At 53.4% G+C, this 25,170-nt stretch overlaps 1 protein-coding gene and 1 pseudogene across 1 annotated transcript; both read right to left on the bottom strand.

Moving 5' to 3' along the window:
- Window positions 1–881: 881 nt before the first annotated feature.
- VPS18 (VPS18 core subunit of CORVET and HOPS complexes) lies at window positions 882–20,941 on the bottom strand. The gene is made up of 5 exons (XM_037502235.2): window positions 20,535–20,941; window positions 19,061–19,202; window positions 15,128–15,219; window positions 13,168–15,038; window positions 882–12,126 (listed from the first exon to the last, which is right to left on the bottom strand). The coding sequence occupies exons 1-5, from the start codon at window positions 20,623–20,625 to the stop codon at window positions 11,401–11,403; spliced, it is 2,922 nt and encodes a 973-aa protein (XP_037358132.1). The 5' UTR covers window positions 20,626–20,941; the 3' UTR covers window positions 882–11,400.
- Window positions 16,478–17,433, bottom strand: LOC119238500 (60S ribosomal protein L19-like; annotated as a pseudogene).
- Window positions 20,942–25,170: the final 4,229 nt, after the last annotated feature.

Here is a 25,170-nt window from a genome sequence, read left to right as displayed (position 1 = left end):
GATGGGGGTGGAAATGCTGAGTGAGAGAGCAGGCAGGTTGAGTGTGGATGGTGGCCAGCCGATGACCAATGAATGGGGCTGTAATTAAGCTGTGGGTAGGCTTCTGGTCACACTCCTGTTGGCTGAGAACAAAGGCCCCAGGCATCATAGCTCAGGGGGAAGGCAAAGGAGCAGAGGGAGGGGGCGGGAGGGGGGGTAACCCAGAACCTGCTATTGGGTTGAGCAGCTGGCCTCCAGCTGGACAGGGAACTCTGCCCACACCTCTGGAGGCCATCAGCTAAGTTGTAATTTCTGAGGGGTCCAATCTGGAATTGAGGGGTCAGCACTAATATTAGAGGTGGAGGGGACCAGCCAGTAAGTGACCAAAGGATGACAGGGTCACGGAACAAGGGTCCTCGGTCCTGCCACGCACCAGAGTCACGTGAGCAGCTCTCTACAGTTTCAGATATAGTTGTTCTGGGATGAGACCTAGGAGTCACTGGTCTTTTCTAAAAGCTCCCCAAATGACCCCGTAGGTAGCCAGGCCTGAGAATTACTGCTCCCTGTTTTAAATCCTAGAGCCTCACATGTCCTTCACTCCCTGAAGCCCCTGGAGCTCAGAGGCCACAACCACCGGACCAAGTAGGGCAAGTGCCCTGGGCCAAGAGGGAAATTGGCTACAGAGGCCCCCAGTGCTGGAGGTGGGGCCTTTGGGGAAGTCCTCCTCTTCTGCAGCCCCCCCCGCCCCCCCCAACCCCTGCGGAAAATAACCCAGAGAAGCGCTGTGGGCAGACAAGGAAAGAAGCTTGGAGGAGGAATACCCTGAGGTGCCCCTGGCCTCACAGGGCCCCAGAGGAAGGGATCCTCCTGCCTTCCCCGCCCCCCACCTCCCTGACCTGGGAACAGCACCCTGGACAACTGGCTGGGGATGGGAGGGAAGAGAGGTAGACGCAGCACCTGAGCCGATGGGGCCTGATCCCGTTCAGGGACATGCTCTGGTCCTGAATCATTTCCCGGATATAGCTCCAGAGCCCAGACTTCAAGGTTTTGGGGGGGAAATCTTTTTTCCAAGTTCCTCGATCTGTCATCCCCCTCCCCCGCCCGCCGGATAGGCCTGGACCAGTGTCCTCTCTCCTCCTCGCTCCCCTCAGCCTCCCTGCTCAGGCTTCTCCACTCTGCTCCCTGGACATTGTTTCCCGCCTCAGGAAGTCTCTGATGCCCTGCGCTGGATTTTGTTTTCCTTGTTATCGGGACAACTAATATTTTTTCCTGTGCGGAAAAAAAAGAGATTTTCCCAAGCAGATTACAGCTGTCAGTGAGGGAGGAGGGGGCTGGAGAATGAGCCTTCCCTACTACCCTTGTAGGACTGAGCTTTTGAATGGAGGAGGCCCTGGCCCTGGCACAGAGCAGCTCTGGCCCTGGCTCTAAAGTCAGAGCCCCATCATTTTGTTACCTGTGGGGCCCCTGCTCCCTGCTAAAAGGGTTGTCCCATGTACTAGACCACATTGCCAAGGACAAGGAGATAGCCCTGGGCTTACCTGGCTGCTGGTGGGGCAGCTTCTGGTGGCAGGACACAGGGAGAGACGCCTGAGGGGGTGGGAACATGCAGGAGACGCAACTCTGTGGAATTGTGTGACTGGGCAGTTTCCTCCCCTCCCCTCTTTGCATCTTGGGCTCCCTCCTCTGATACAGACAGATTGACAACCACCTCACCCACTTGCCCCCACAGTTACGTTGTGAGGATGGTTCAACATCAGGGGCTCTTATGACTCAGGTGAGGGGGACCGATGGCAGGTGTCCCAGGATCTGTGTGACCTGAGTGAGGTCTCCACAACCAGCAGACCCAGCAAGCAGAGGCTGTCTCCCGAGCAGTTTGCTTGAATGACACGACCGAGGTTCACATGCACATGTGTGCATGAAAACATGCACATGCATACAACATGCACACACACAAGTGCGCACACATACACACATGATGCATTCTTCCTTGATAAATGCTTTCCTACATTTATGCGGTCCGAGGGACAGGTTGTCTGGGTTATAGGGGGCGGGGGTGGAGCAGCTGTGGAATAACCACCACTGCAGTGGTAGGGCCTGGACTTTGATGACCAAGTTTCTTTTCAAGTTAACAGTAGAAGATTCCAGAGGTGACTTACGCAGTCGTTTGTGGTTTGCTATGTATTAACAACCCCCCCCCACATACACACATACACCCTGTACCCTCCTGCGAGGTGGATGGTCCCTTCAGAGAGGCTCCCCTGCCTTTATCTGATAGTGTGGTGGGTGCCCCAGTGGGCTGCGTACAGGAGTGAGCAAGGCCATCTCCAGAGAGTGGGGGAGGGGGGGGTGTGGAGGAATGGGAAGAGAGAGAAGGATTTCTTTTTAGACTTATTTTTTTATCTCATTTATTCTTTTTAGACCTTCAGATTTCTTTCTAGACTTATTCTTTAATAATGTTTACCATGTGTCTGGCTGTCGTGTATAATCTACACAAGAGTATTCATGGTCAAAAAAAGTTTGGAGCCCACCATCTTGGGGGACTGCTGAGGGCTTTATATCCTATAACAAGTTGGTCTCAGATTGGGTGGTGGGTGAGGGAAGTGGGCATGGGGGAGAGAAGGGAGAACCCTGGGTGCAGAGCACTTAGGTCCACTTTGACTCCTGGATGCCACCTGCAGGGTGGACCTTCCTGGCCACCGCTGGCCCCTGTGGCCTCCCATGTCCTTGCCTGTCTTCTCAGGCCTACTTAAGGTGCAGGTGGGTGCTAGGACTTCTAGCTGCCGTGCTCCCTGCAAGGGAGAGAGTGATCGTGTATGACACTCCCCTCACTCCCAAGTTGGCTGAAGTGCCGCTGGGGTCCCTGTAGCTGCCCTGAATGCTGTCACCCCCAGGAGAAAAGTCCCTGGCGGGAGGCGGCCCTCTGCCGGGAGGCTGTTTCCTCAACCATCCAAGGTAAGAAGTGGGGGATTTCCAGCACTGTCCATGAGCTGACTTCAGTACTGGGGGTGCCTCTCCTTTCTCATGTAGCCCAAGCAGGGGTAAGGACAGAAACTCCAAAGTTAGGCCTCGTTTTTTACCAAGGGGCGTGGAGGCAGCAGAGTCAGCTAAGCCCACAAGGCTCCAGCTGTTACTCCCTGTGGAGAAAACCGAGCCCAAGGCGGAACCCCAGGGTTGCACCTGGGGACTCAAGGGCCCAGCCCTGGAAGACCCCGACAGGCATCTTGGTGGGGTGTGGAGGGGGTTCTGGAAATTCAGAGCCACACTTACTCATGGGCCTGTGGGGAATGACTCAAATTGATGAATGCCCCGGCCTAAAACCAACCTACCCTGGCTCTGGTGGGAAGAGGAGTGGCATGTTTAAAACCCACTCCTGAAGGCTCCGCTAAGTACCCGGCACTTCCAAGGAAGCTGGAAGTTCCAAGAAGGCAGTGTAGCCCATCTGGGAGCCAGGAACCCCACATCTTGCCCCGAAATCTTGACCACCAGGAAACTAACCGCTCCTGTATTCATGCGCTGAGATCGGCTGGACAGGAGAGTGGGCGTGCCCCTGGGATCTGAGTGGAGGCAGAGGGGTTGACTTGGTGCTAGCGCAACATACAGTTGCCCCAGCTCTGACGTGGGCTCACTGAGGCCCAGGCATGCACTTGCACTTAGGAAATAGGTAGATAGATGCCCCTTATTCCTTCATGGAGATTCTCTTAGGCCTCAGACCTTGTGAAGTTTCATTTCATTACCTGCCTTGTGTGCATTTGCTATGTGTACAGCTATCCGTGCTTTGTGCAGAGACACGCACATGTAGGCGTATGTGACCGATGTGTGTCTCGGAGAAACAGGAAGGGCCTCTTGCTAGGTTCCTGAGCACGCGTATCCCTGAGAGGTGAGATGATAAATCCAGCCACACCAATGCAGGCTAGCAACATACTGCGATAATGTACACACATTATCACCAATCTACAAGTAACCAATCCTCTGAGGAAGGTGCTATTATCTCCATTTTACAAATCAATCAAGTGAGCGGAGCTTAGAGAATGACTAGCCCGAGGTCTCAGTAAACAAATCCAGGCCAGAATTTGAACCCAGATCAGTATAAGGTCAAGTCAGAGATCTCTCTCCCAGTCTCTCAGCCTGTCCTTCTCCATTATGCCCCATCTACTCCTTGTCTCTGAGCAACTAGCTGCCCTATCTGAGGTGATAGGCCCTCCCCCACCCCTTCTCATCCCCTACAGTCAAGAAGGCGAAGCAGAGCCAAGATGCAATGCCTAGAACTCCATATATCAAGCCAGTCCCCAGTTCAGAGAGGGTCTGGCTGGCCCTGGGCGGGATCAGCTAGGGCTGAGCAGGGACAGCTGTTTACAGTAAACAGCTCCTGAGGAAGGAAGGAGGGGAGGGGCTGGGGTCGTCATGGAGACAGGGACAGAAGCCTGGCCGCAGCCCTGATCCACAAGGACTGGTAACACATCCCTGCCCCTTCTAGAGCTGGAGGCGGCCCAAGGAAGGTCTGGACAAGGCAGCCTGAGCACGAAAGGCAGAGGCAGGCAAGCCAGGTCTCACAAAAGTGCCTGCTGCAAACACAGTCCTACCTCTACCAATTTCTACTTATTATTAACAATAACAACTGCTGTTTGTTGAGCTTTTAAAGCATGCCTGGCCCTTGGCATCTGAGAATGTTCTCTTATTTAACTCTAACAACAACCAGGAGGTAGGGAGGTAGAGTAATGGTCTCTAATTTATAGATGAGGAAATTGAGGTTTAGAAAGATTAAGTAGTTTGTCAAGGTCACACAGTTCATAAGCGACAAGCAAAAAAAAAAATTGGATCAAAGATTTTTTAACAAGGCAAGTAGAAGATGAGCTAGCTGGTAAAAAGGTCTGAGCCCCTCAGCTGGTGGGGAAACTGAGTCTGTTGGATAGCAAGGGGACTTTCCCGAGCTGCTGTCGTTAGTCAAAGAGATTACTGGGGACAGAACCCATATGTTCCAGCCCTAACCACCAGACCACACGGCTTCTCCATGGCTTGAGCTGGGAAGGTCCAAAGAGAAACTCCCTTTCCAGCCCCAGCCTGGAGTGTAGACTCTTCCCCAGTTAACAGGCTGCCCCTGCCGAGGCAAGTTTGGGCCGCGGTGCCATGGGGGATGCTGGGGGGTTTCTGCCCACACATTAGTTTCCAGATTTCAGGGGATGAAAAGGAGGCCCTTTGGGGCGGAAATGGGGGATGTGCGATGACAAATTTAGACTGATTATCTTAAAAAAAGAAAAGCCAAGAAACCCTAAAAACTAAAAGCAAAAATTCCGCTAGAAAACCAAAGGGAATTATTTGATTGTGAAACTGAATGGCATGAGGCGCAGCACGATTGAATGCGGAACTGTAGCAAGGGTTCTTCCGACTTCACTGCTTAGAGGATGCCCCGAGGGAAGGAGGCTTGGTCTACTGGCCCCCACTTCACCTGACTTTGTTTGGGACAGGGATGGACTAGCCTGGCAAGGCACCTGGGAAGATGTCTGAAGTCCAGGAGCCCTTGTTGGGGGGCTCTCTCCTGGAAGGCTTAGGCCCTTCAGCCAGCCAGACTCCAAAGGTCCTGTTGGCTTATGGCCAAGAGTCCCCATGGCTCATGGCGGGAGCTGCCCCAGAGGAGGCTGTAGTTGGTCTGCACCCAAGAGCATGTGAAAGGATGAACTGTAAGGTGGGGGGCTTGGGTGTCTGTGAATCCCAGCTTCAAAGGGAAATGGCCAGGAATAGAAGATAAAAGAGAGACAGCTGCCTGGAATTCTGGCCTGCAGCAGGCCCAAGGGGTCAAAGGTCAAAGGGGGACAAGGGGGACTTTCTGAGGCTCCCAGGGGAGTGCCAGCCAGCCAGTCAGCCAGGCTGTTGTGTAAACTCAGGGCTGGACCATGAGAACAGGCTGGCAAAGGAGCCTTGCCTGGTCCAGTTCCCTCAGTCTATCCTATTGGACCCTGCAACGAGACTAGTGCCCTCTCCCCCAGGAAACCCAGACCCTGTGTCCCAAGGTGTCCCTCCTGTGCCAGCTCAGTGACCATATTCTATATGCCGAAGGGCTTCCTCTTCTGGGCTCATCCAGAACGTCTCTCCTCAAAATCACCATTTTTTGAGAAATCAGAAAATCAAGTTAGCCCCTCTTCCAGTTCCACACTGATTCCAATTCCACACTGATTCCCAACGAGGCATTCAAAGGGGTTTAGGAGGGAAGAGCCAAGACAAGACAAAACACAAGCCAGGGTCCCAACCTGAAAGAATGAGGTGCAGAGTGAAGGGGAAGACAAGGCAGTAGGCAGGAACTGCTCAGGGGCCAGGCCTTGAGCTAACTGCAGATGTGGGACTGCCCTCCTGAGCTACACTGGAGCTTCTCAACGTCACGTTACAAGGGAAGAACTTGAGGTTCCCAGGATATGATGAAACTGACAGCTGCTAAGTGGCAGAGCAGAAACCTGCACTTGCTCTTTCCACACCGCCTCAGCTCAGCGCACCTTGGCTAGAGATGGAGAACCAGAGCAGAGAAGGGTCTAGGACAACGCTTGGCTGCCAGCGGGCATGGGGTCACTGCCGATGGGTGCAGAATCCCATGGAGAAGAGACAGGATTCAGGATGGAGCTAGGGCCAGTCACCAATTTGTCCTTTTAGATCCAGCCTCTGTAAAATCAGGAGGCGGGATTGGCAGCTCAGTGGTTTCCAGACTGGTTCCTGGGCATCCTGGCACCCACAGATTGTGATAGGAAAGGAAAGGTCAGTGAATAGGGGTGTACCCCCCCACCCTAGTTTCCACCAAAGAAATTGTGCATATCAATTTCAGGTACTGGATATCACTGCAAGTTTTTATTTAGACAAGAGCTCCACTGCACTCTATGGCCTCTCAGTGAGGTCTCTGCAACTCTGACCTTCTGGGAGGCTGATCTGGCAGTTCAAGTCCTGGGCTGGTGAGAGAAGCCAGAGGCTCTGGTGAGGGAAGTGGGTAGACTGTGGCTGTATTTCTGTGGCAATGCCGGGAGGAAGCAGGTCTCAGATCAGAGCTGCGAGATCAGGCACGGCAGAGGAGGCGCGCTGCAGACACATAGCACCTGCCTTTGCACCTGGGAAACACAGACCTTTGGCCACAGCAGCTTGGGAACTGGGAGCAGCACCCACCTTCCTGGGGGCCAGGCTAGTGCCTCTTCTCCTTTTTTGCCAGGCTGCCCAGGTTTGTTCTCAGTGGATGTGAGTTGCTGATGGCCAACCTAGGGCCACCCTAACCTCCCATGATAACATTCATGGTTCTCGCTGCTCAGCGCGATACCAGGGATACTTCAAGGCAAAAGCTGGGAATAGGTAAATCCCTCCCTCAGAAAGCATCCGATCATCCAATCAGCTCAGCAAGTAGGGGTGAATCCTCTTGAAAGAAGAAAACTAGGGCCTCCCCTGGTGCCTCAGCGGTTGAGTGCTGGGCTGCGAGGCTGCCCGTAGCCTCTGCAGCGCCGGTTCGTTCCCCGAGGGTCCCACCAAAAAGAAGAAGAAACCTGGCTTGTGCCCCTTTTATTGGCTATCCTAGACCAAAGTTTGCCTCTCTGCCTCCGTCTTCCCTTTTGGAACCTGGGCATAAGAATAGCGTCCCTCTTGGTGATTTCAGCTCGCATAGCTCACTGAATAACCTCATCTCCATGCTCCAGGTGGAGGAGAAAGCTGAGGGCTCCAGCTGCCCACAAACTAGAACTATCTAGCATCTTCCGTCTATCCTGCTGCCCACCGCAGGCCTTCTCTGACCCACCATTCATCTTCAACTTGCTGCAGGGCCTACCCTCACCCCACATAAGCAAAGCTGCCAGCAGGGTCCTTTGTGGTGCTGCTCCCGTGTGGCACTGCCTAGGGGCCCCACCATGGGGCAACAGATGGACCTATGGTCTCTACAGAACAATGGTGGGGGAGGGGCCCTGGCATCGCCCGCCCCAAACAGGAAGCGCCGCATGAGCTTCAAAGAACTGGCAGGGCCAAGGGGCTCAGTGGCTGGAGCTGGTGCCAGGACTGGCGGCTGCCTGAAGAGATGCCTGCCAGCCTCAGGATGCCCAGCCTGGCAGTGGGGGTGGGGTGGGGCTGCGCTGGCAAGGGCAGCTGAGTTGGGGTAGAGGATGCCTCGCACCCTGAGCCAGCTGCCACTGACCTGGGAGCAGGCTGAGGGGAGGGACTCAATCATAGGCTGTTTCCCAGCTCCGCTGCCACTGGCCAGCGGGGCTGCAGGTTCTTTCCCAGGTCACAGTGGATCTGGCCCTCCAGCAAGTAACCGTGAGGGGCAGGGCTGGCATCAAGCCTGCCGCCCACTCCCTGCCTCCTGCTCCCAGCTGCTCTGCTCAGAGCCTTTTCCTCTCCACTTCCTGTTCACACAGGGGGGGCGGGAAGTGGAGGGAGGAAGTTGGGGGGAGGCGTGTAGGGGGGACCCATTGAATAAAAGGAATTAACCGTTTCCCTCCTCTGACCTCTGGGAATTTCCGCCTGTGAAAGTGTCTCGAAGAATCTGCAGAGCTGGGGGAGTGGGAGGAGGTGTGCCCCCTGTCGGCCCCCTCCCCCCAGTTGTTGGTGGGGCCAGATAACTCCCTCTGGGCCCCCTAACCTTTTGTTTCCCTGGCGCCAGGGGGGCAGCGCCCAGGGCAGCCTGGAGCCTGGCGGCCTTGGAGCCCCCTCCCAACCAATGGGGTTGATGCCCATCCAGCTAGCAACCCAGTCCTGGGGGGAGGGGCAGGTACTGCGGGAATTGGAGGTTCTGGGAGAATGAGCTCACATCCAGGCTAACCGGGCTCTGTGCCCGCCTGGCAGGGATATTGCCCTTGGCCAGTCTACCTCGGGGTCAGGGAGGGGAGGCTGGCAGCCCGGGACTTCAACTGTGGTGCTACTCCGCTGGGGCTACTCCGGCACACCCTCAGATGGCCACTCCCTCAGAAGCTGTGGAAGGGAGCCCGTGGGTTCAGGAAGCCAGCAGACAGCGCTCCCTAGTGCCCACTGTCGACTGGGCTGAGTGGCCCCCCAGGGCCCTCTCAAGGGCGGGCCTCAGGAAGCACCTGCTCCCCAGGACCAGTGGCCGCCCTGTGTCTCCCCCAGGTGGCTTCCTTGTTTACAGGCCTCCTGCCCTGATCCCAGTGTCACTGCCTGTGGGCCACTCCTATTTCCAGTGACCGCTCCAGGAGCAGCTCATTCATCTTGGCCCCTGCCCGCTGCAGTTGCTCCCCCACACCACTCCATCCTGACCCTCCCGCAGGCTTAGGGCCAAGGCCCTCAGGGCCTTCTCTCTCCCCTCCATTCCAGACCTTGCTAGGTTTCCAGGGATCTAAGAGCAGAGACTTCCCGTTGCCCTGACTCAACGGAACGCCATTCTATCAGTGCCAGGGAAGCCAGGGGCCTTTTTCCAGGAAAGGGGAAGCAGCTTAGGACCAGATGGGCAGGCCTAAGAGAGGACAGAAGGGGCAGGGGCATCCCAGCCTGTCTCAGCCAAGTCCTCTGGGAGGCGGGAGCACCAGGGCAGTGTTTGTTTAACTAACATGTATCAGGGACCCATTATGTGCCGAGACAGAAGCCCCAAGCTGCTCTAAGTAACAAGTGACAACGCCGGTGGCAGGCCAATGTTTTCCCTCTAGTTCGGTCAGCGGGGGCCAGGGCCCTAGGCCCGCCACCGGGCACATCTAAATCTGAAGGAAGTCTTGGGCTCCGTGGGGAGAAGGGAACGGGAGAGTGCTCCAAATCTCCCTCAACGGTGGGCAGGGAGCAGGGTTAGGAAGCCTTCCCTCTACTCCCGCAGGCCCCCATCCTCCCAGTGCTTCCACTCTGGGCTTCTGGGGAAGATGGAAAGTCTGAGGCCCATCGGAGATGGGCTGCTGCTAGCTTCTGTTGGGAGAGGCCATGAAGAGACCCTGTGGTTCCAGCGACTGGGGCATTCAGCAGCTCAAGATTTCACAGGGACCGCGGAGATAAAAGTCCTGCAGGAGGATGAGGCTGCAGGGAGAAGGGAGCCTGCAGTTACCGGCCAGGTGGCCTGACCCCAGCCTGATTCCAGGAACACTCATTATTTTGTTTCAGTCTGGACAGCTGATAGACCACACCCATAGAGCAGGTCGGTGGACTATGAACACCAGTCCACAGAGCAAAGGGTGCCCAGCTGATGTCACAGGCAGGCCCCAGGCCACAACTCCCTAAGGCTTAGCCTCCGGTACAACGAAAGAAGTATAATCTGGAGGGAGGGGCAGGCCACAGCCGCTAGATGGGGAGAAAACACATCTGCTAAATGCCAAGGCAGTGGCAGTCTCCCCTCCATGTCGGACCTCAGCGTTATGGCTAAGTGCCAGAGAGTGGCCGGGCAGTATCAAAGTCAGACAGAAGCCGGGAATGCAGGGATCCAAGCTGGCATAGAGAGTGGTAAGCAAAATCTAGCATGTGTAAGGGCTATGGGAGGGAGACGAGTTGGGGGCTGAGATTCATGGCTAGGTCGTGGAGACACCAGAAAATTCTTGGGACAAATAGGAAGAGAAGACAGAAGCAGCACTGGCGCAGTAAGTGCCTTGAGAAGTCAGTGCCCCCAGCAGCCCGAGTGTGAAGGGTTGTGCGGGGAGCAGCACCACCTGCTGGCCAAAGGGAAGAACAGTTCCTTCTCTGTGATTTAGGAGCTTGGAGCGAAATTACCAACTGAGGCCTGGGGTCAGAGAGGAGAGAATGGAGGGACAAGGAAGCGAACAGAAAAAGGGGTGACCATTCTGCCTCATCTCCAAATAAAGGAGTAAGGGTCCCTGGCAGTCTCCGTCTGGCACCCCAGCCCCTCCTGGAGATCACTACACACCACTCAGCCCAGCAGCAACACACTATCAGCTCTAGAGCCACCAGGGCAGCACAGTTGAATGCTCTCTACTCCCACTGTTCTCCATGAGGCCCTCTTCTCCAGGCACCCCCTCATCGACCACCCTCAGTACCACCTATACCCTAATACCCCAGAAGTGGAGGGGCTACCTCTCCAATTCTAGGACCAAAGGCAGACAGAAGGGAGGTCTTCCTTTGAGGGAGAAGAGGCACAGAGTGAAAAGGAACAATGAGACTCTCGTTCTAGAAGATAAACAGGATATATGTCAGGAGTGAAAAGGAAAAAAAGAGCTGTTAGATACGGGGTGGAGGGCATGGGGTTGGATTTCTCACTTTTCAAGGCTCAGGCCCTTACTGGGAGGCAGGCTGATGGGCTGGCATGACAGCAACTCTAAGGCAGGTGTGACGAACAGCACAGGCAGCTGGCAGAATGTACTCACAGCAGACACTTCATGGGCAACAGCTGTAATTCCACTGCCCCAACACAGTCACGGCCAGCAATCTCCAGATGACTGTGCACACACTACAGTGTATGTAGTCTTAACAAGAGGGAGCAAGTAGCTGCCTCCCACTGCCTGCCCACATATCAGGCGCAACACCTTTCTACAGCCAACTGAGGTGCTCCTCCTCATAGCGCTGGGGGTCGATGAAGGGCCGGTCAATAGAGCGGATCATCAACTCCCCACAGTAGACGCACTCAGCGGCTACCAGTTCATCCAGGTCAGCTTTGAGCTGTTCCCGGCTGGGTCCCCCAGGGGCAGCCCCACCCTCAGCCTCTTTGGCCCGGGAAGAGCCCTTAGTGGGAGGTGGAGCAGCCCCCAGCTTTCGTTGCAGCTCCTCAAGCCGGGCCTGCTTGTATGCAGGCAGGCCAGGCCGCACGGCCTGTAGCAAGCAGTCAGCATGGAACATGTGGCCACAGAGGAAAAGGTAAAAAGGGCGATTGAGCAGGGGAAAATCGCATGTGGCACATTTGTCCTGGGGCTCCACAGTGCCGTAGCGACCCCGCAGCTCCTGCAGGTCTCGCCGGATGCGCTGGGCACTGGCGGTGGCCTCTTCCATCTCTCGCTGTAGCTCCTGGATGTGGTGGTTGTAGGCTTTAAGGGAACTGCAGATAGCCTCCTTGAAGTGGTCAATGGTGACAAAGTCAGGAAAGAAGGGGAGCACATCCTCAATCTTGAGCAGAGGGCAGCTGGCCAGGCAGGCCATGGCTGTTTGCACATCTTCTTCCTCCTGCACCACATGCCGTGCAATCTTCAGCCACAGCTTCTTGCGCAGTTCCTCATCTTCCTCGGGCAGGTCTGCACACTGCTTGGCCAGGTCCACGTCCACCTGTGGGGAGACTATTAGGGTTAGGGTGATGCCCCTCCCCATCCTGCACAGGGACTGTGGAGAAGTAGATGCCCAGGGAGAACTTGGGCCTGAAGTGAAGCCTGGCAGTCTTGGTGGCAAGCAAGGCAGGGCTTCTGGGGTCTGGTTAGAAAACTGTCTTAGTAATGGGACTGTCCCCACCACAGCTATGAAACAGCAACTTATGGTGATGGGGTTTCCACATCAGTGAACCTAAAAGTCACCTGGGGGAACATATTCGAAACACAGATTTTGTGGCCCTACCCTCACTTTTTTTTTTTTCTCAAGATTCATTTATTTATTTATACAAGCACTGGGTACAGTCAGAAGCGCGGGAGGGTGAGAGAATTCACCAGAGCCAGAGCGGGGAGCAGAGCAGGCAGAAGGACCGAAGTACACTGCTGAGGGCAGGAGAGGTCTGCGCGCCATGTGGGACCCTCGCCTGGCGGCCGGGGATTGAACCGGCACTGCAGAGGCTGCGGGCAGCTTCGCAACCCAGCGCTCAACCGCTGCGCCACCGGGGAGGCCCGCCCTACCCTCACATTCTAATTCAATTAAGGACCAAGGTTCAGAAGTTTGTATCTTAAATAGTAGGTCATGTGATCCTAAAGCAGGTGACAAGTCCTGATTTGAGAAATGGTAACTCAGCGCCTTTCCCGTCTGCAGTTAGTGAGCATAACGCAACAGCTAGCATCTGTAGAGCCTGCCTATGTGCCCGCACTGTTCTGAGTGCTCTTCATCCACAGACTTAATCCTATGAGGCAAGGACTATTACTCCCATTTTGCAGCTGAATAATCTGAGGCAGAGAGAGGTTCAGAAAGTAACCCTCGGTCACACTGCTTAGTAAGTTGTAGAGCCAGAACTCAAACCAACTTCAGAATCTGTGGTCTTAACTTGTGCACTCCTGTGCCTCTCCACAAGGGAGGCAGCACCCTTTAACCAGTCCCCCACCCCAACCCTTCACCACCTGAAACTAGTTCCCCAACCTATCTCCTGGATGGGGTCAAAAGTCTTCAGCTCACCTGCAGGGCCAGGTCCACAGCCTCCTCATACAGCTCCAGGACTTTGTAGACATGGACACAGGCACGGTGGTGGCCATGCTCGGCACAGAGCCGCAGCGCATACTTGAGGTCGTAATGCACACGGTGTGGGCTGGCTCCAGCCTGCTCAAGGTAAGCCAGCAGTGAGGCAGGCTGGCCACGGGCGTACAGCGACAGCAGGTAGTTGTGAATGGCCTGCTCAGTCTCGCCCAGCACGTTCACGCAGAACTCCATGTAGCGGATGGCCTGGCTTACTTGCTGGGCCTCGCCACCCTGGCTGTAGTTCACCAGGGCAGGGATGAGCTGCCGGGCATCCAGCCTGCTGCCCAACTCAATCCAGGCATCCACCAACTGGCAGGGGATGTGGCGGATGAGGATGGGTGAAAACTTGTAGAAGAGCTGGGGGTCACGATGTCGGGCAAGCACAGCCAGGGCCTCCTCATAAGATTCATGCTGGCAGTGGTATGCCACCACTCGCTCATAGTCCTGCATGATCACAGCAAAGTACACCATGTGTTCTGCGTCCCCATGGCTGGCCAGCAGCTCGTGGATGGAGGCCCGGCTGGCGAAGAGCCACTCCTTGTGGCGAGGGCTGCTGAGGAAGTCCCGGAAGCGCTCCCTCGTTTCCCGGTAGAGGTTCAGGGCGTCTGGATCACCCTGCAGGGCCCCGAGTCGGCTCAAATAGAGCTCTGTCAGCCAGGTGGTAAGCAGGGTGGCCTGCGTACGCTCGGCTGGCTTCAAACCACCCAGTTTTCGCTGCAAGAATTCAGCCAGTGCCTCTTCCTGTCGGGCCTCCAAGAACTTGAGGGCAATCTCCTCAAAGTAGCTTTGGGTCAAGGCATAGCAGCGGGCGCTCTCCAGGTAACGACGCTGGCGAAAGCAGAAATCAGCCTCCCGAGACAGCACTGTGTCCAGGCAGTCAGGCCGCTCTCGACAATACTCTTTGGCCAGGTCAAAGCGGTTCATGTCCAAATAGGTGCGCCAAACATCTCGGGACTCCCGCTGAACATGGTAGCGAAAGACAGCACGCTCGGTGTAGGCCCACAGGTGGCCCGTGGAGGAGTCCTTCACCATGTGTTTCAGTGGCCCAAACTTCTCCAGGAAGTGATCCCGCAGCACCACCTGCCCTGTCAGTGTGCACACCGCCTCCACCCGGTCTGCCAGCAGCAGCAGGAAGTGGAACTGGGTCAGGACAATGGCCAGGGGTGGGCTGGCTCCTGGACCAACCCCCTCTGGGTATTCCCAAACTCGTTCCTCACTCAGCAGGGAGTCAGGACGCCCACAGTCCAACGATCCATACAACACGCCATCCCCCATCATCCAGGCGAAAGCCCGGGGTGCAGAGCGCAACTTGGGAGTATAGAAGGCCAACTCACTGTAGCCCAGACTGCTGGGGAACTCACGGAATGGGGGTGGGTGGTCAGCATAGGCAGCAAAAAGCCCTGAGAAGCCCTGGCCCTCAGTCCCCTCTGCTGTTCGGCTTAAAAACTGGAAGAGGCGTTGGCGAGTAGTAGCAATAACAAAGCCACGGCCATCGGGGCCTCGCTCCGCCTCCAGAGAGCACACAGGTGCTGGACCCCCTTCTTCATTTAGCACATACAATGGGCGGAAGTAGAGATCCGGAGCAGGGCCGAAAAGTCCACCCTCATTGGCTGAGAGCTCTGCTTCGAAGATCTGGCCTTGGGCAGTGCCGACCAAGATGGGGCCTGTGCTGCTTTCAGTGCCTAGTGCCTTGTTCCAACCCACACTCTCCACCAGCTGTCCCTTCCAGCGTGCTAGTGGCCGTACCTTCTGTCCATTACGGTTCACATAGAGGACTTCAGTGCTGCTCAGAGCAATCAGCAGGTGAGAGCCTGGGGTGGGGGAGAACATGCCATTTCCTCAGCTTCTTCCTTGCCCCCACCACCCTCAATCCCACAAGTCCAGGGGAACCACCACTTACCAGTATGGTCCAGGAACATCTTGTGAACTTTGGCATCATCCTTGCGCCCCAGCTCCATGTGGTTGGGTTCATTTGCTTTGCCCAGGTCAATGCTGTGGAGACAAGAGTCATAGCATCCTCTAGAGAAGATAACAGCATTTCTTCCCTGAAATCTATATATACTCATACAGTTCTGAATATAATCCCCAGGAAGCTCTGAAACACACACAGGGACCTGCTTAAAACCCTCAGTTCTGAGAATTCCCCACCTCATTCTGAGAAGTCACTAAGCAGAAGTATTTTGTCTCTGCTCCACAAATCTCCAATACATCTGGGAAGACAGACGGGGACATCCCAGATTGCTGGGGTAAGAAAGAAATAGTAGCTAATGTTCACTACCTACTTTCTATATATCAAGCACCACATCAAGAGTTTAATAGGGCCTCCCTGGTGGCGCAAGGGGTTAAGAACAGCACTGTCAAGCTGTCCGTAGCCTCTGCAGCACGAGTTCGATCCCTGGCCGGACAAGGAACTACCTACATGGCACAGCAGATCGCTCCTGCCTCGCCCGCTGCTCCCCTCAGCTGTGGATTTCAGTCAGTCTGCCTGTTCTGTTCCCCACTCTGTCTCTGGTGAATCCTCTCACCTCCCACACCTCTGTCCTGTACCCCAGTTCTTGTACACATAAATAACTCTTGGGGAAAAAAAATTAATGGTATCTCAATCTTCACAATGATCTTCAGGGGTTCTCCTGTTTAAATTGTACTTCCCTTATTAAATTCTTTTTTATGCTCATTCTAACTAAAGAATCAATGCAACGGTGTATAAAAAGTTAATGATTTTCTTCTCAAAGAAAAAAACAAAGCCAAAAAATACCCTGTCATTCCTAACAAAAAACACTGATATTAAGATCTTTTCCATCTTCATATGAATAGGGTTGTTTTGTCACTGTTTTTACTATTTTGCTATGTGCCTTCAGATTGTGTATGTGTGTGATGGAACATACTAAATCATAAATTGCTTTCTCAGTGATTTTTCATGAATAATCTATTAAGTCAGCAGATACAGCTCTAAAGCACTGTTTCAATAATTGCATAATGGCCCCTTTAATGGCTGAACCATAATTTTTTAAAAATCAATCTTTCTTTTTAGAGGTCTGCTGCGCCATGTGGGTGGCTCCCTGGCCAGCTAGAGATCAAACTCATGATGCAGAGGCTGCAGATAGCTTCACAGTGCTGTGCTTAACCCCTTGCACCACCAGGGAGGCCCTGAACCATAATTTTAAAAAATTGAACTGATTGGGGCCTCCCTGGTGGCTCAAGGGGTTAAGCACCGCACTATGAAGCAATCTACAGCCTCTGCAGCATGAGTTCGATCCCAGGCCGGCCAGGGAGCAACCCACATGGTGCAGCAGACCTCTCCTGTCTCACCCGCTGCTCCCTCAGCAGTGTACTTCGGTCAATCTGCCTATTCTGTTCCCCACTCTGTCTCTGGTGAATCCTGTCACCCCCTGCATCTCTGGCCTATACCCCAGCTCTGTATGCATAAATAAATAAATCTTTAAAAAAAAATTGAACTGATTGACACAATTGCTGTGGCCACTATGTATAGACTGGAGAAGGGAAGAGCATCATTTCTTGGTCTCTTCCTCCTTGGACAGAATCCTAATGAGCTTCCTCTGGGCCTGGAGCCACTCTTCAGGGTGTCTGCATGCCTCCTTGGTCTTAGACCTGTAGGCCTCAGCCTGGTCAGCCAAGAGCTTCTTGCAAGCCTTGTCTGCCTTCAGCTTGTGGTTATTTTCCATGAGAATCCACTTGTTTTTTGAACATACTCCTCTTCACTGTCAGGTACAGACTATGATGCATGTGGTAGTGAATCTTCTCAGAGTCATGGTAGCTTCTGAGCGCCACGGAGAATTCCCAACCTCCTCATCCAGGTTACCTTCTCGGGCATTTTAACATTGCAGTATCCTCTCACTTACCTATGCCCACATGCTTGCCCTTTTGGCAGGCCAAGATGTTTTTCCAGCATCAAGCCCAGGACTGGATAGTCATGGGCATCTAGATGATCAGTCTGTCTTTGATTGGCTTGCATATCTGCTGACAGGGGCTGGCATTGGCAGTTTCATTGGTCTCACTGGTGTCCAACCAGACTTGCTTTGTGCCACAGTGGAGGACACTGGAGGTAAGCCTCGTCTGAAGCGTAAGCATATTCATGGGTATGGCCACAGCACCGAAAGGAAAGCTGAACCATAATTTAATCATAATTTTCCTGTTGATGCGCATTCAGCTTGGGTTCAATTTTTCCTACCACAAATGCTGCAATTAATATTCTTGCATCTGAGGCCTCCCTGGTGGCGCAAGGGGTTAAGTATGAAAATGAAGCTATCCACAACCACAGTACCACGGCATGGTACGGGTTCAATCCTGGACCAGGGAGCTACCCACATGGCGCAGCAGACCTCTACTGTCTCGCCCGCTGCTCCCCTCAGCAGTGTATTTCAGTCAATCCACCTGTTCTGTTCCCCACTCTATCTCTGGTGAATCCTCTTATCCCCCTCACCTCTGGCCTATACCCCAGCTCTTATATGCATAAATAAATAAATCTTAAAAAAAAATTCTTGCATCTATATTTCTTGCAACTATATTCTTTCTATAGTTACATATTCCTCAAAGTGGGATTGTAGGACAAAGTAAAAGACATTAAAAAAATTTTAAAAGACACTACCAAATTATTTTTCCAAAAGATGGTGGCAATTTACACTCTCAACAGCAATGTGTGAGTCCATTTCTGTGTATCTTTACCAGCAACATATATTATTGTTTTTAATTTTTGTTTCTGATGCTTTTGCCTTCTCTTTACTACTCAATTGTCTTTTTCTTAATTTGTAAGGTTTTTTTTTTTCCTTTTTTTAAGGAACAGGGATGTAAATCCTTAGTCACATGTAAAAAAAAAACCATTATTTTCCCACCATTTTGTGTCTTAACTTGATTCATAGTTTGTTTTTATTTTGTAATAACAGCAGTTACTTTCTAGTCAAATATATCTATCTTCCCTTGCAGCTTCTGGATTTTCTAACTTGAATAAGGTCTCCTTTCAGCCCAAGAACATAGTAATTTAATAAATATTCTTTTGATATTCATATTGCTTAGTTTTTATATTTAAATAATTATTCCACCTGGAATTCATTTTTGTGATACAGAGTTGTTTTTTGTTTTTTTTTAAAGATTTATTTATTTATACAAGCACTGGGTACAGTCAGAAGCGCGGGAGGGTGAGAGAACTCACCAGAGCCAGAGCAGGGAGTAGAACAGGCAGAGTCATGGAATACACTGCTGAGGGGAGCAGCGGGCGGCAGGAGAGGTCTGTGCGCCATGTGGGACCCTCGCCTGGCAGGCGGGATCGAACGGGTGCTGCAGAGGCTGCGGGCAGCTTCGCAGCCCAGCGCTGAAGCGCTGCGCCACCAGGGGAGGCCCCGTGACAGAGTTTTAACTTGGTGTTATCCCAGGTGGCATAAATATTTGGATAAATAACTTACTGACACATTTGTCATGTATTATTCCCACTTAATGATTTATTTTCAATTCTATTGAGATATAATATTACTTCCATATACAGCAAATCTGCTTCAGGGCTCCAGGCAGTTGCACTGAGCAATATGACTAACTTATGGGTTGAAATTTTCTTTAACAGATGAAGGGACACATTTAGAAAGGATGCGTGACTTAAGATTCTATAGCTGGTAAGTGGTAGAACTGGGATCTGAATCCAAGTCTATTTGATGGTTAAGTACTACACTACCTAGGTTCTCTTTGAGAAGGGTTAGGATATTTTCTGAAAATTTGAAATCCAATGCTTTACCTGCCCAGAGCAGGAGAAAGGCCCCAGTCAGTGAATAGTCCCCAAACCACCAACCCAATCCCTACTTCTAAACCTTTTGGGCCTTCAAGTTACCGGAGCAGTGTGTCCTTGCCCAGGCTCATGCAGAGTTGATTGCAGGAGACAACAAGACTGGTGATGCGCTCTGAAGGAGTAAAGTCAATGCGCTGTTTCGTGAAGATGGGCACTTCCTTCTCTAGTTGGGCATTCACATACCCTACAGGTGAGGAGGGGAGAAAAGATTAGCTATGGAGAAATAAGGCAAGACAACAAAAAACCAGGGCTCCTCTCCACTTTCTCAACATATTCCTACTCTAGGACTGAACAGTTGGTTATCAATAAATACATCAAGCAGTTTGCTAACTGCTTCTACACTAGAAGTCCTGGGCTCTTCCCACAGTTCTGAAAGCAGTGAGAGATTGATTCTTTGAATGCCTGGAACGCTGTTATACCATGACGTACCTGCTCCAAAATCGTAATGGTGGAAGGTAGTGGGCATACTCCCTTAATAATCTATGGCAGCTCGGGCCTCCCCGGTGGCGCAGCGGTTGAGCGCTGGGTTGCGAAGCTGCGCGCGGCCTCTGCGGCGCCGGTTCGATCCCCAGCTGCTCCCCGGCCACCAGAGGAGGGTCCCACATGGTGCGCAGACCTCTCCTGCCGCCCGCTGCTCCCCTCAGCAGTGTACTTTGGTCCTTCTGTCTGTTCTGCTCCCTGCTCTGGCTCTGGTGAATTCTCTCGCCCTCCCGCGCTTCTGACTGTACCCAGTGCATGTATAAACAAAACAAACAAACAAACCAGCAAACAAATAAATAAAGCATGCCTCTATAAAAAAAAAAAAATAATCTATGGCAGCTCAATCCCAGCTCAACTAATACAACCTAGGTTCACTCTCTCCTCTCCTACCCTACCCATGCAATAATCCTCTTTGGTGAGCCTCCAGAAGAATGAGGGCAGAGGGAGCCTGATTTGTTAACGAACTGCAGCAGCCTTCTCTCTAGCTTTTACTCTTCATCCTTTACCATTGTGTAAAGTATCCCAGCACTTCCGATCTCTCTGCCAAATCTATATTACTGTCCGCAATCATTTCCCCTCAACTCCAGGTAGCACTCGGCTTTGGCAAGGATCTAAAATATTTCATTTTCCCCTGATGAGTGACAAAGTTCCCTGTAGGGCCATACTTCCTTCTCTTACAACATTCCCCTCTTCACCAATTTCTTCCTCCCACCTCCTGAAAGGCCAGGTAGAAAACCACAGAATCAGAAGCCTGTAGCCCATTCTCAGTTCTCTCACCAGCAGCCCTGCAGGCAAGTCACTTCCTTCTCTGGAACCCAGTTCCCTCTTAGAAGAACCCTATTCACAGGGCCAGATCACGCAGAGGCTCTTGCTGCTCCTTCGGCCATTTCCAACTGGGGGCCAAGAAAGCCCGAGGAGAGTAAAGGGCCTAGACCCGCACTGCACATCCAGGAGATGAACCCGAGCTCTTGGAGCCGCCCTCCCAGCTCCCGCCAGAAGAGCCGAGGAGGAGTAGCGGCGCCCTCCATTCCCTTACCGGAGTGAGGAATGCCCACGCTGGGGCAGCCAGGCTGCAAGACGGCCGAGCGGGACAGGGAGTCCTCATATTCATCCAGGATGGACGCCATGGTGCCCGGTCTCTGGGCCCTCGATCCCGGGCCCAGGGATTACAACGGGGCACCCCTTCCCCCCAGGGATCCCCGTCGCCCTGGACTAGAAGCTGCGGCTCCTCCGTCTCGGCAGGGATCTGACAGATCCTGGCAATCGTCGCGGACACTTCCTCTTTAAATGCCGAGGATCTTCTCGTCCTCTCCTAATAGAGAAGACCGGGGAGCCCGCCCCCCTCGAGCCAGGCGCGGTCCTGCCCACCACTCACGCCCCAGGAGATCACCCGCTCCCTTTTGCCGGTGGCAGGTGATCCAACCTCGCCCGGACAGCTCAGCTGACTCCCGCCCCCGGGGCGCGCGCCTATGGCGTCACTTCCGCCTTCTGGCAGCCGGACGTCTGCCGGCGCAGAAACGTCGCGGGGCCGCCGCTGGGAGGCGCAGTGAGGGCGCAAGGACGGGGCGGGGCGGGGCGAGTGGGCGGGCTGGGGCGGGGCTGGGGGCGGGGCTGGGCGGGAGCGGGCCCCTACTGGCTGGCGCGGGGCGGGAACCCGGCCGCAGTGCCGGGGCAGCTTTTCGCCCAGGCGTGGACGCGTCCTCGCCGGCGAGGAGCAGTGTCGGGCGGGCCCGGCGGAGCGCACGCACTCCCGCCAGCATCATGCTGCAGTTCCGCGTTTGGACACTAGGGGGCAACCCCGGCCTGCTCAGCCCGCGCGCACCCCGGCCCACTGGCCACAGACGCGAACAGCGCTTTTCATGCCCAGGTTTTCCTCCCTCAGGTGGACGGCCCAGCCTCCCTGTCCGGCTCCAGCCTTGTAAACAGCCTGGGTCTCAAGAGAACGTCCTGTTGCTCCATTTAATCTGTGTGTCACAAGACACAGGTAAGCAGTCCTGGCCTCTCTTCTCCCTCATGGAGCAGCCGCCCAGCTTCCAGAAGCTGGTGGAGCTGGTGGCCTGGCCGGCTGGAAGCCACACCCTTCCTCACCTGCCTGTAACCTGCGCCCTGGCGGCTCCTCCGTGTGGGCAGAGACAGAATGAGGCTGTAGGGAAGACAAGGCACACTGAGGGGGGCCACGGTGAGGCGCTTCCGTTCACCCACTCCACAGAATTGTGCTGAGCACTTAGGCCTGCCTGGCTTTGGACTAGCCGCGGGGTCGCAGAGGGAAATACAGAGCTGTCTTTGCGCTTTGACCAGCAGGGCCAGTGGGGAAAGTAAATTGATAGTTAATGCTAGAAAAGCAAATGATGGATTTGGGGGCTCCCTGGTGGCCTAGGGGTTAATTTTCACCCCTGTCACCAGGAGGGCACCTGAATCTGCTTGTTCTGCTCCCCACTCTGTCTTTGGTGACTCCTCTCACACACAACCCCCCCCCCCACAACCTCTAGCCCAGTTCTTGTGCGTGAAAAAAAAAAAAAAAAAGGAAAAAAGATGGATCTGTTCAGAAGCTCACTCTTCCCAGAAGTAAGCCAGGTAGGGGGGCACTGGGGGGCACTGGGGACACTGTTCAGGTTCTGGGGGGCACTGTAGAGAAGAAAATGGTGTGCCGGTATGTGGCCACAGCACGTGGGAGCACGGACAAGCAGGAAACAAATACCTGCAATTCCAGGAAGGAAAGAGGGTGAAGCAGATGGGGAGTCCTAAGAAGTGGAACTTTGAGGGTTCCAGTGGGACTGCGCTTGGTTTCCATCTCCCACCCGCCTAGGCAATCTAGACGGAGTGTCTTCTGGGGCCCACGAACTCTCCCTTGCTAAAGCGAAAGGCTTTGGAGCAGGGTCAGCGCCTACTGGCTTTGGCGGGTTTCCCCGCGTATAGAGAAAGAGCACCCCTTTTACTTTTTTTTTTTAAGATTTATTTATTTATGCATACAAGAGCAGGGGTATAGGCCAGAGATGTGGGGAGTGAGAGGATTCGCCAGAGACAGAGTGGGGAGTAGAACAGGCAGACTGACTGAAATGCACTGCTGAGGGGAGCAGCGGGCTAGACAGAAGAGGTTTCGCCCTGGCCGGCTGGGGCTCGAACTCGTGCTTGCAGAGGCTGCAGATTGCTTCACAGTGCGGTGCTTAACCCCTTGGGCCACCAGAGAGGACCCCACCCCTTTACTCTTAAAAGCTGTCAGGTTTGCACATTGTATAATTCACGTTGCTGTTGCCAAGCTTCTCTACCAGCTGCCACCCATGGGCTGAGTCCGGGAAGGTACAATAACCTCGCCTTGTCAGGGTCCCATTACTTTTGCCCAAAACCTGCGGCTTCGTCCGTCGCCGATCTCCACGTCAGGGGAGCCCGCCTTTTGGTCTAGGTGCTAAGGGCAAAGAAGTTTGGAAGCCGGGCCATTGGCAGGTTTCCTCCTGGGAAATGTGATCCATGCCAGAGCGCTGCCCTGTTCCGTGCATAATAAGCCTCCACCTGGGATCACCTGTCGTGCTCATTAGGGAAAACAAATAGGTCCAACCAAAGGTCAAATAATCATGAACGGTGCATTTTCTGACTACTCACAGTGTACCAAGCACCACACCAGGTTCCTAATATTCTTTGTTATTTCATTTTATCCTCACACCAATGCTATGAAGCAGTCACTGCTTTCTCCCACCTTGCAAAAGAAGAAACAGTAGTTCAGAATGGTGGAACAATTTATTCAAGGTCATGTAGTCAGAAAGTGGAGAAACCAGGAGGTATAATATTCAAATCCAAGCAAATGCTGAAGAGTTTAACCACCACGTTTTCCATGTCCCCAGGGAAAGCTGAAGAAAGGGAAGTGCAGCCAGTTCCCTCAGTTGTGTTCTGTGCAGTGTCCTCCCTGTCTGGAGCCCATCAACACAGGAGGGGTGTCGCAGGGACCCAGTCCTTCTAGCTGCCTCAGAGCCTCTCTTAGTTAACCTGCTGGCAGAGATGCATGGGGTGGGGCCTAGATGGGCCTTGCTTGCTATCAGCTCTTTCCCTACTCCCTGTTTAGTTGACTGAAAAAAGTGTATCATATCTCTATATACTCATTCTTCCATCCTTAGGCTGGACCTGGCAGTAAGAACCAGAGACCAGACTTCTTATCGCTGCACAGTGGCTCCGAAGCTGTGACACTGCACATTTGAAACTCTTAGCTTCCGTTTCCTCCTCCACAGGAATTAGATAGGATCCTTAACTTATATTTTTAAATTTATTTGTATTCATTTATGCATACAAGAACTGGGGTATAGGCCAGAGGTGTGGAGGGAGAGCAGGCACCAGAGACAGAGTGGGGAACAGAATAGGCAGATTGACCGAAATACACTGCTGAGGAGAGCAGCGGGCGAGACAGGAGAGGTCTGCTGCGCCATGTGGGTAGCTCCCTGGTGGGGGATCAAACTCATGCTGCAGTGGCTGCGAACAGCTTCATAGGTTGTCTTAATCCCTTGCACCACCAGGGAGGCCCTGATCCCTAACTTTTAGTAGTAGGTCTGTGTTGAAGAGTAAATGAAGTGATCTAGATGAAAGCTCATTGCTATAGTGCGATGTCCTACATAGAGCCTATGCTCAATAAACTCTAAATGTGGCTTTAATCTAACAGCCCATCTCAAGCCCACCTCCTCCATGAAGTCTCCCAGGACCACAACTTCTCTTTCAGGACTGCTATGACTTTTCTTGTCCTGGCCACCTAATTATGAAGTATGGACATTTTGCTTTGATATAACCAAAACTGATTGTGAAGAATAATTCAAACATTCCTGAGCACAGAATACCGAGCTGCTTTAGGGGACTCATAGCTGCAGCTTTAGATCTATTATTTCCTACCCCTCAAAATGCTTGTGGCAGTTGCCATGAGACAGGTAAGTTCTGCTGCTGGGCCAGGGAGACAGAAAATTTGTGTATGAAAGCAGGGCAATTTGAGCTAAGATTTGAAGAACATGCTTGATTTCCAAGGGCATTAGGTAGAGCTCAAGAAAGCAAAAGTGGGGCCTCCCTGGTGGCGCAGCGGTTGAGCGCTGGGTTGTGAAGCTCCCCGCCGCCTCTGCGGCGCAGGTTCGATCCCTGGCCGGCTCCCCCCCCCCCCCCCCCCCCCCCCCCCCCGCAGACCTCCCCTGCCACCCACTGCTCCCCAGCAGTGTAGGCCCCCAGGGTCCCACATGGCACGCAGACCTCCCCTGCCACCCACTGCTCCCCTCAGCAGTGTACTTCAGTCCTTCTGCCTGCTCTGCTCCCTGCTCTGGCTCTGGTGAATTCTCTAACCCTCCCGCGCTTCTGACTGTATCCAGTGCATGTATAAACAAATAAATAAATAAATAAAAATACATGCCTCTTTAAAAATAAATAAGTAAGTAAATAAATAAATAAATAAAAGAAAGCAAAAGTGTACAAAACAGGGGTTGGGGGAGCTCCCACCCCCAAGAGCTGGAGCACTAGGGAGTAGGGCAGTGGAGGAAATGTGTATGACCTTGACCAGATTGTGAAAGACACTGAAAAGGCCATCAGAAGGCTTTGGTTGGAGATGAGATCATCTGATGTGAGTTCTAGAAAGATGGGCGGTGGCTTGGGTGGAGTCCACATTGGAGTATGAGACCTGAGGCAGAAGCGCAGGAGGAGTAGCGAGGACCCACCTG

The sequence above is a fragment of the Talpa occidentalis genome, unplaced genomic scaffold (genome assembly GCF_014898055.3).
Source record: "Talpa occidentalis isolate TD23 unplaced genomic scaffold, MPIMG_talOcc4v2.1 talOcc4.11, whole genome shotgun sequence".
NCBI classification, from domain to species: domain Eukaryota; kingdom Metazoa; phylum Chordata; class Mammalia; order Eulipotyphla; family Talpidae; genus Talpa; species Talpa occidentalis.
Note: the sequence above shows the minus strand (reverse complement) of the source record. Positions and strands in the feature narration are given on the sequence as shown.

What these genes read in the sequence shown, in the direction of transcription:
- VPS18 (XM_037502235.2), bottom strand. Translation starts at nt 20,625, where the DNA reads ATGGCGTCCATCCTGGATGAATATGAGGACTCCCTGTCCCGCTCGGCC. An exon ending in CGTGGGCATTCCTCACTCCG is followed by an intron (nt 19,203 to 20,534) that starts GTAAGGGAATGG and finishes CCTCACCTGTAG; the next exon opens with GGTATGTGAATGCCCAACTA. An exon ending in GGCAAGGACACACTGCTCCG is followed by an intron (nt 15,220 to 19,060) that starts GTAACTTGAAGG and finishes TTGTCTCCACAG; the next exon opens with CATTGACCTGGGCAAAGCAA.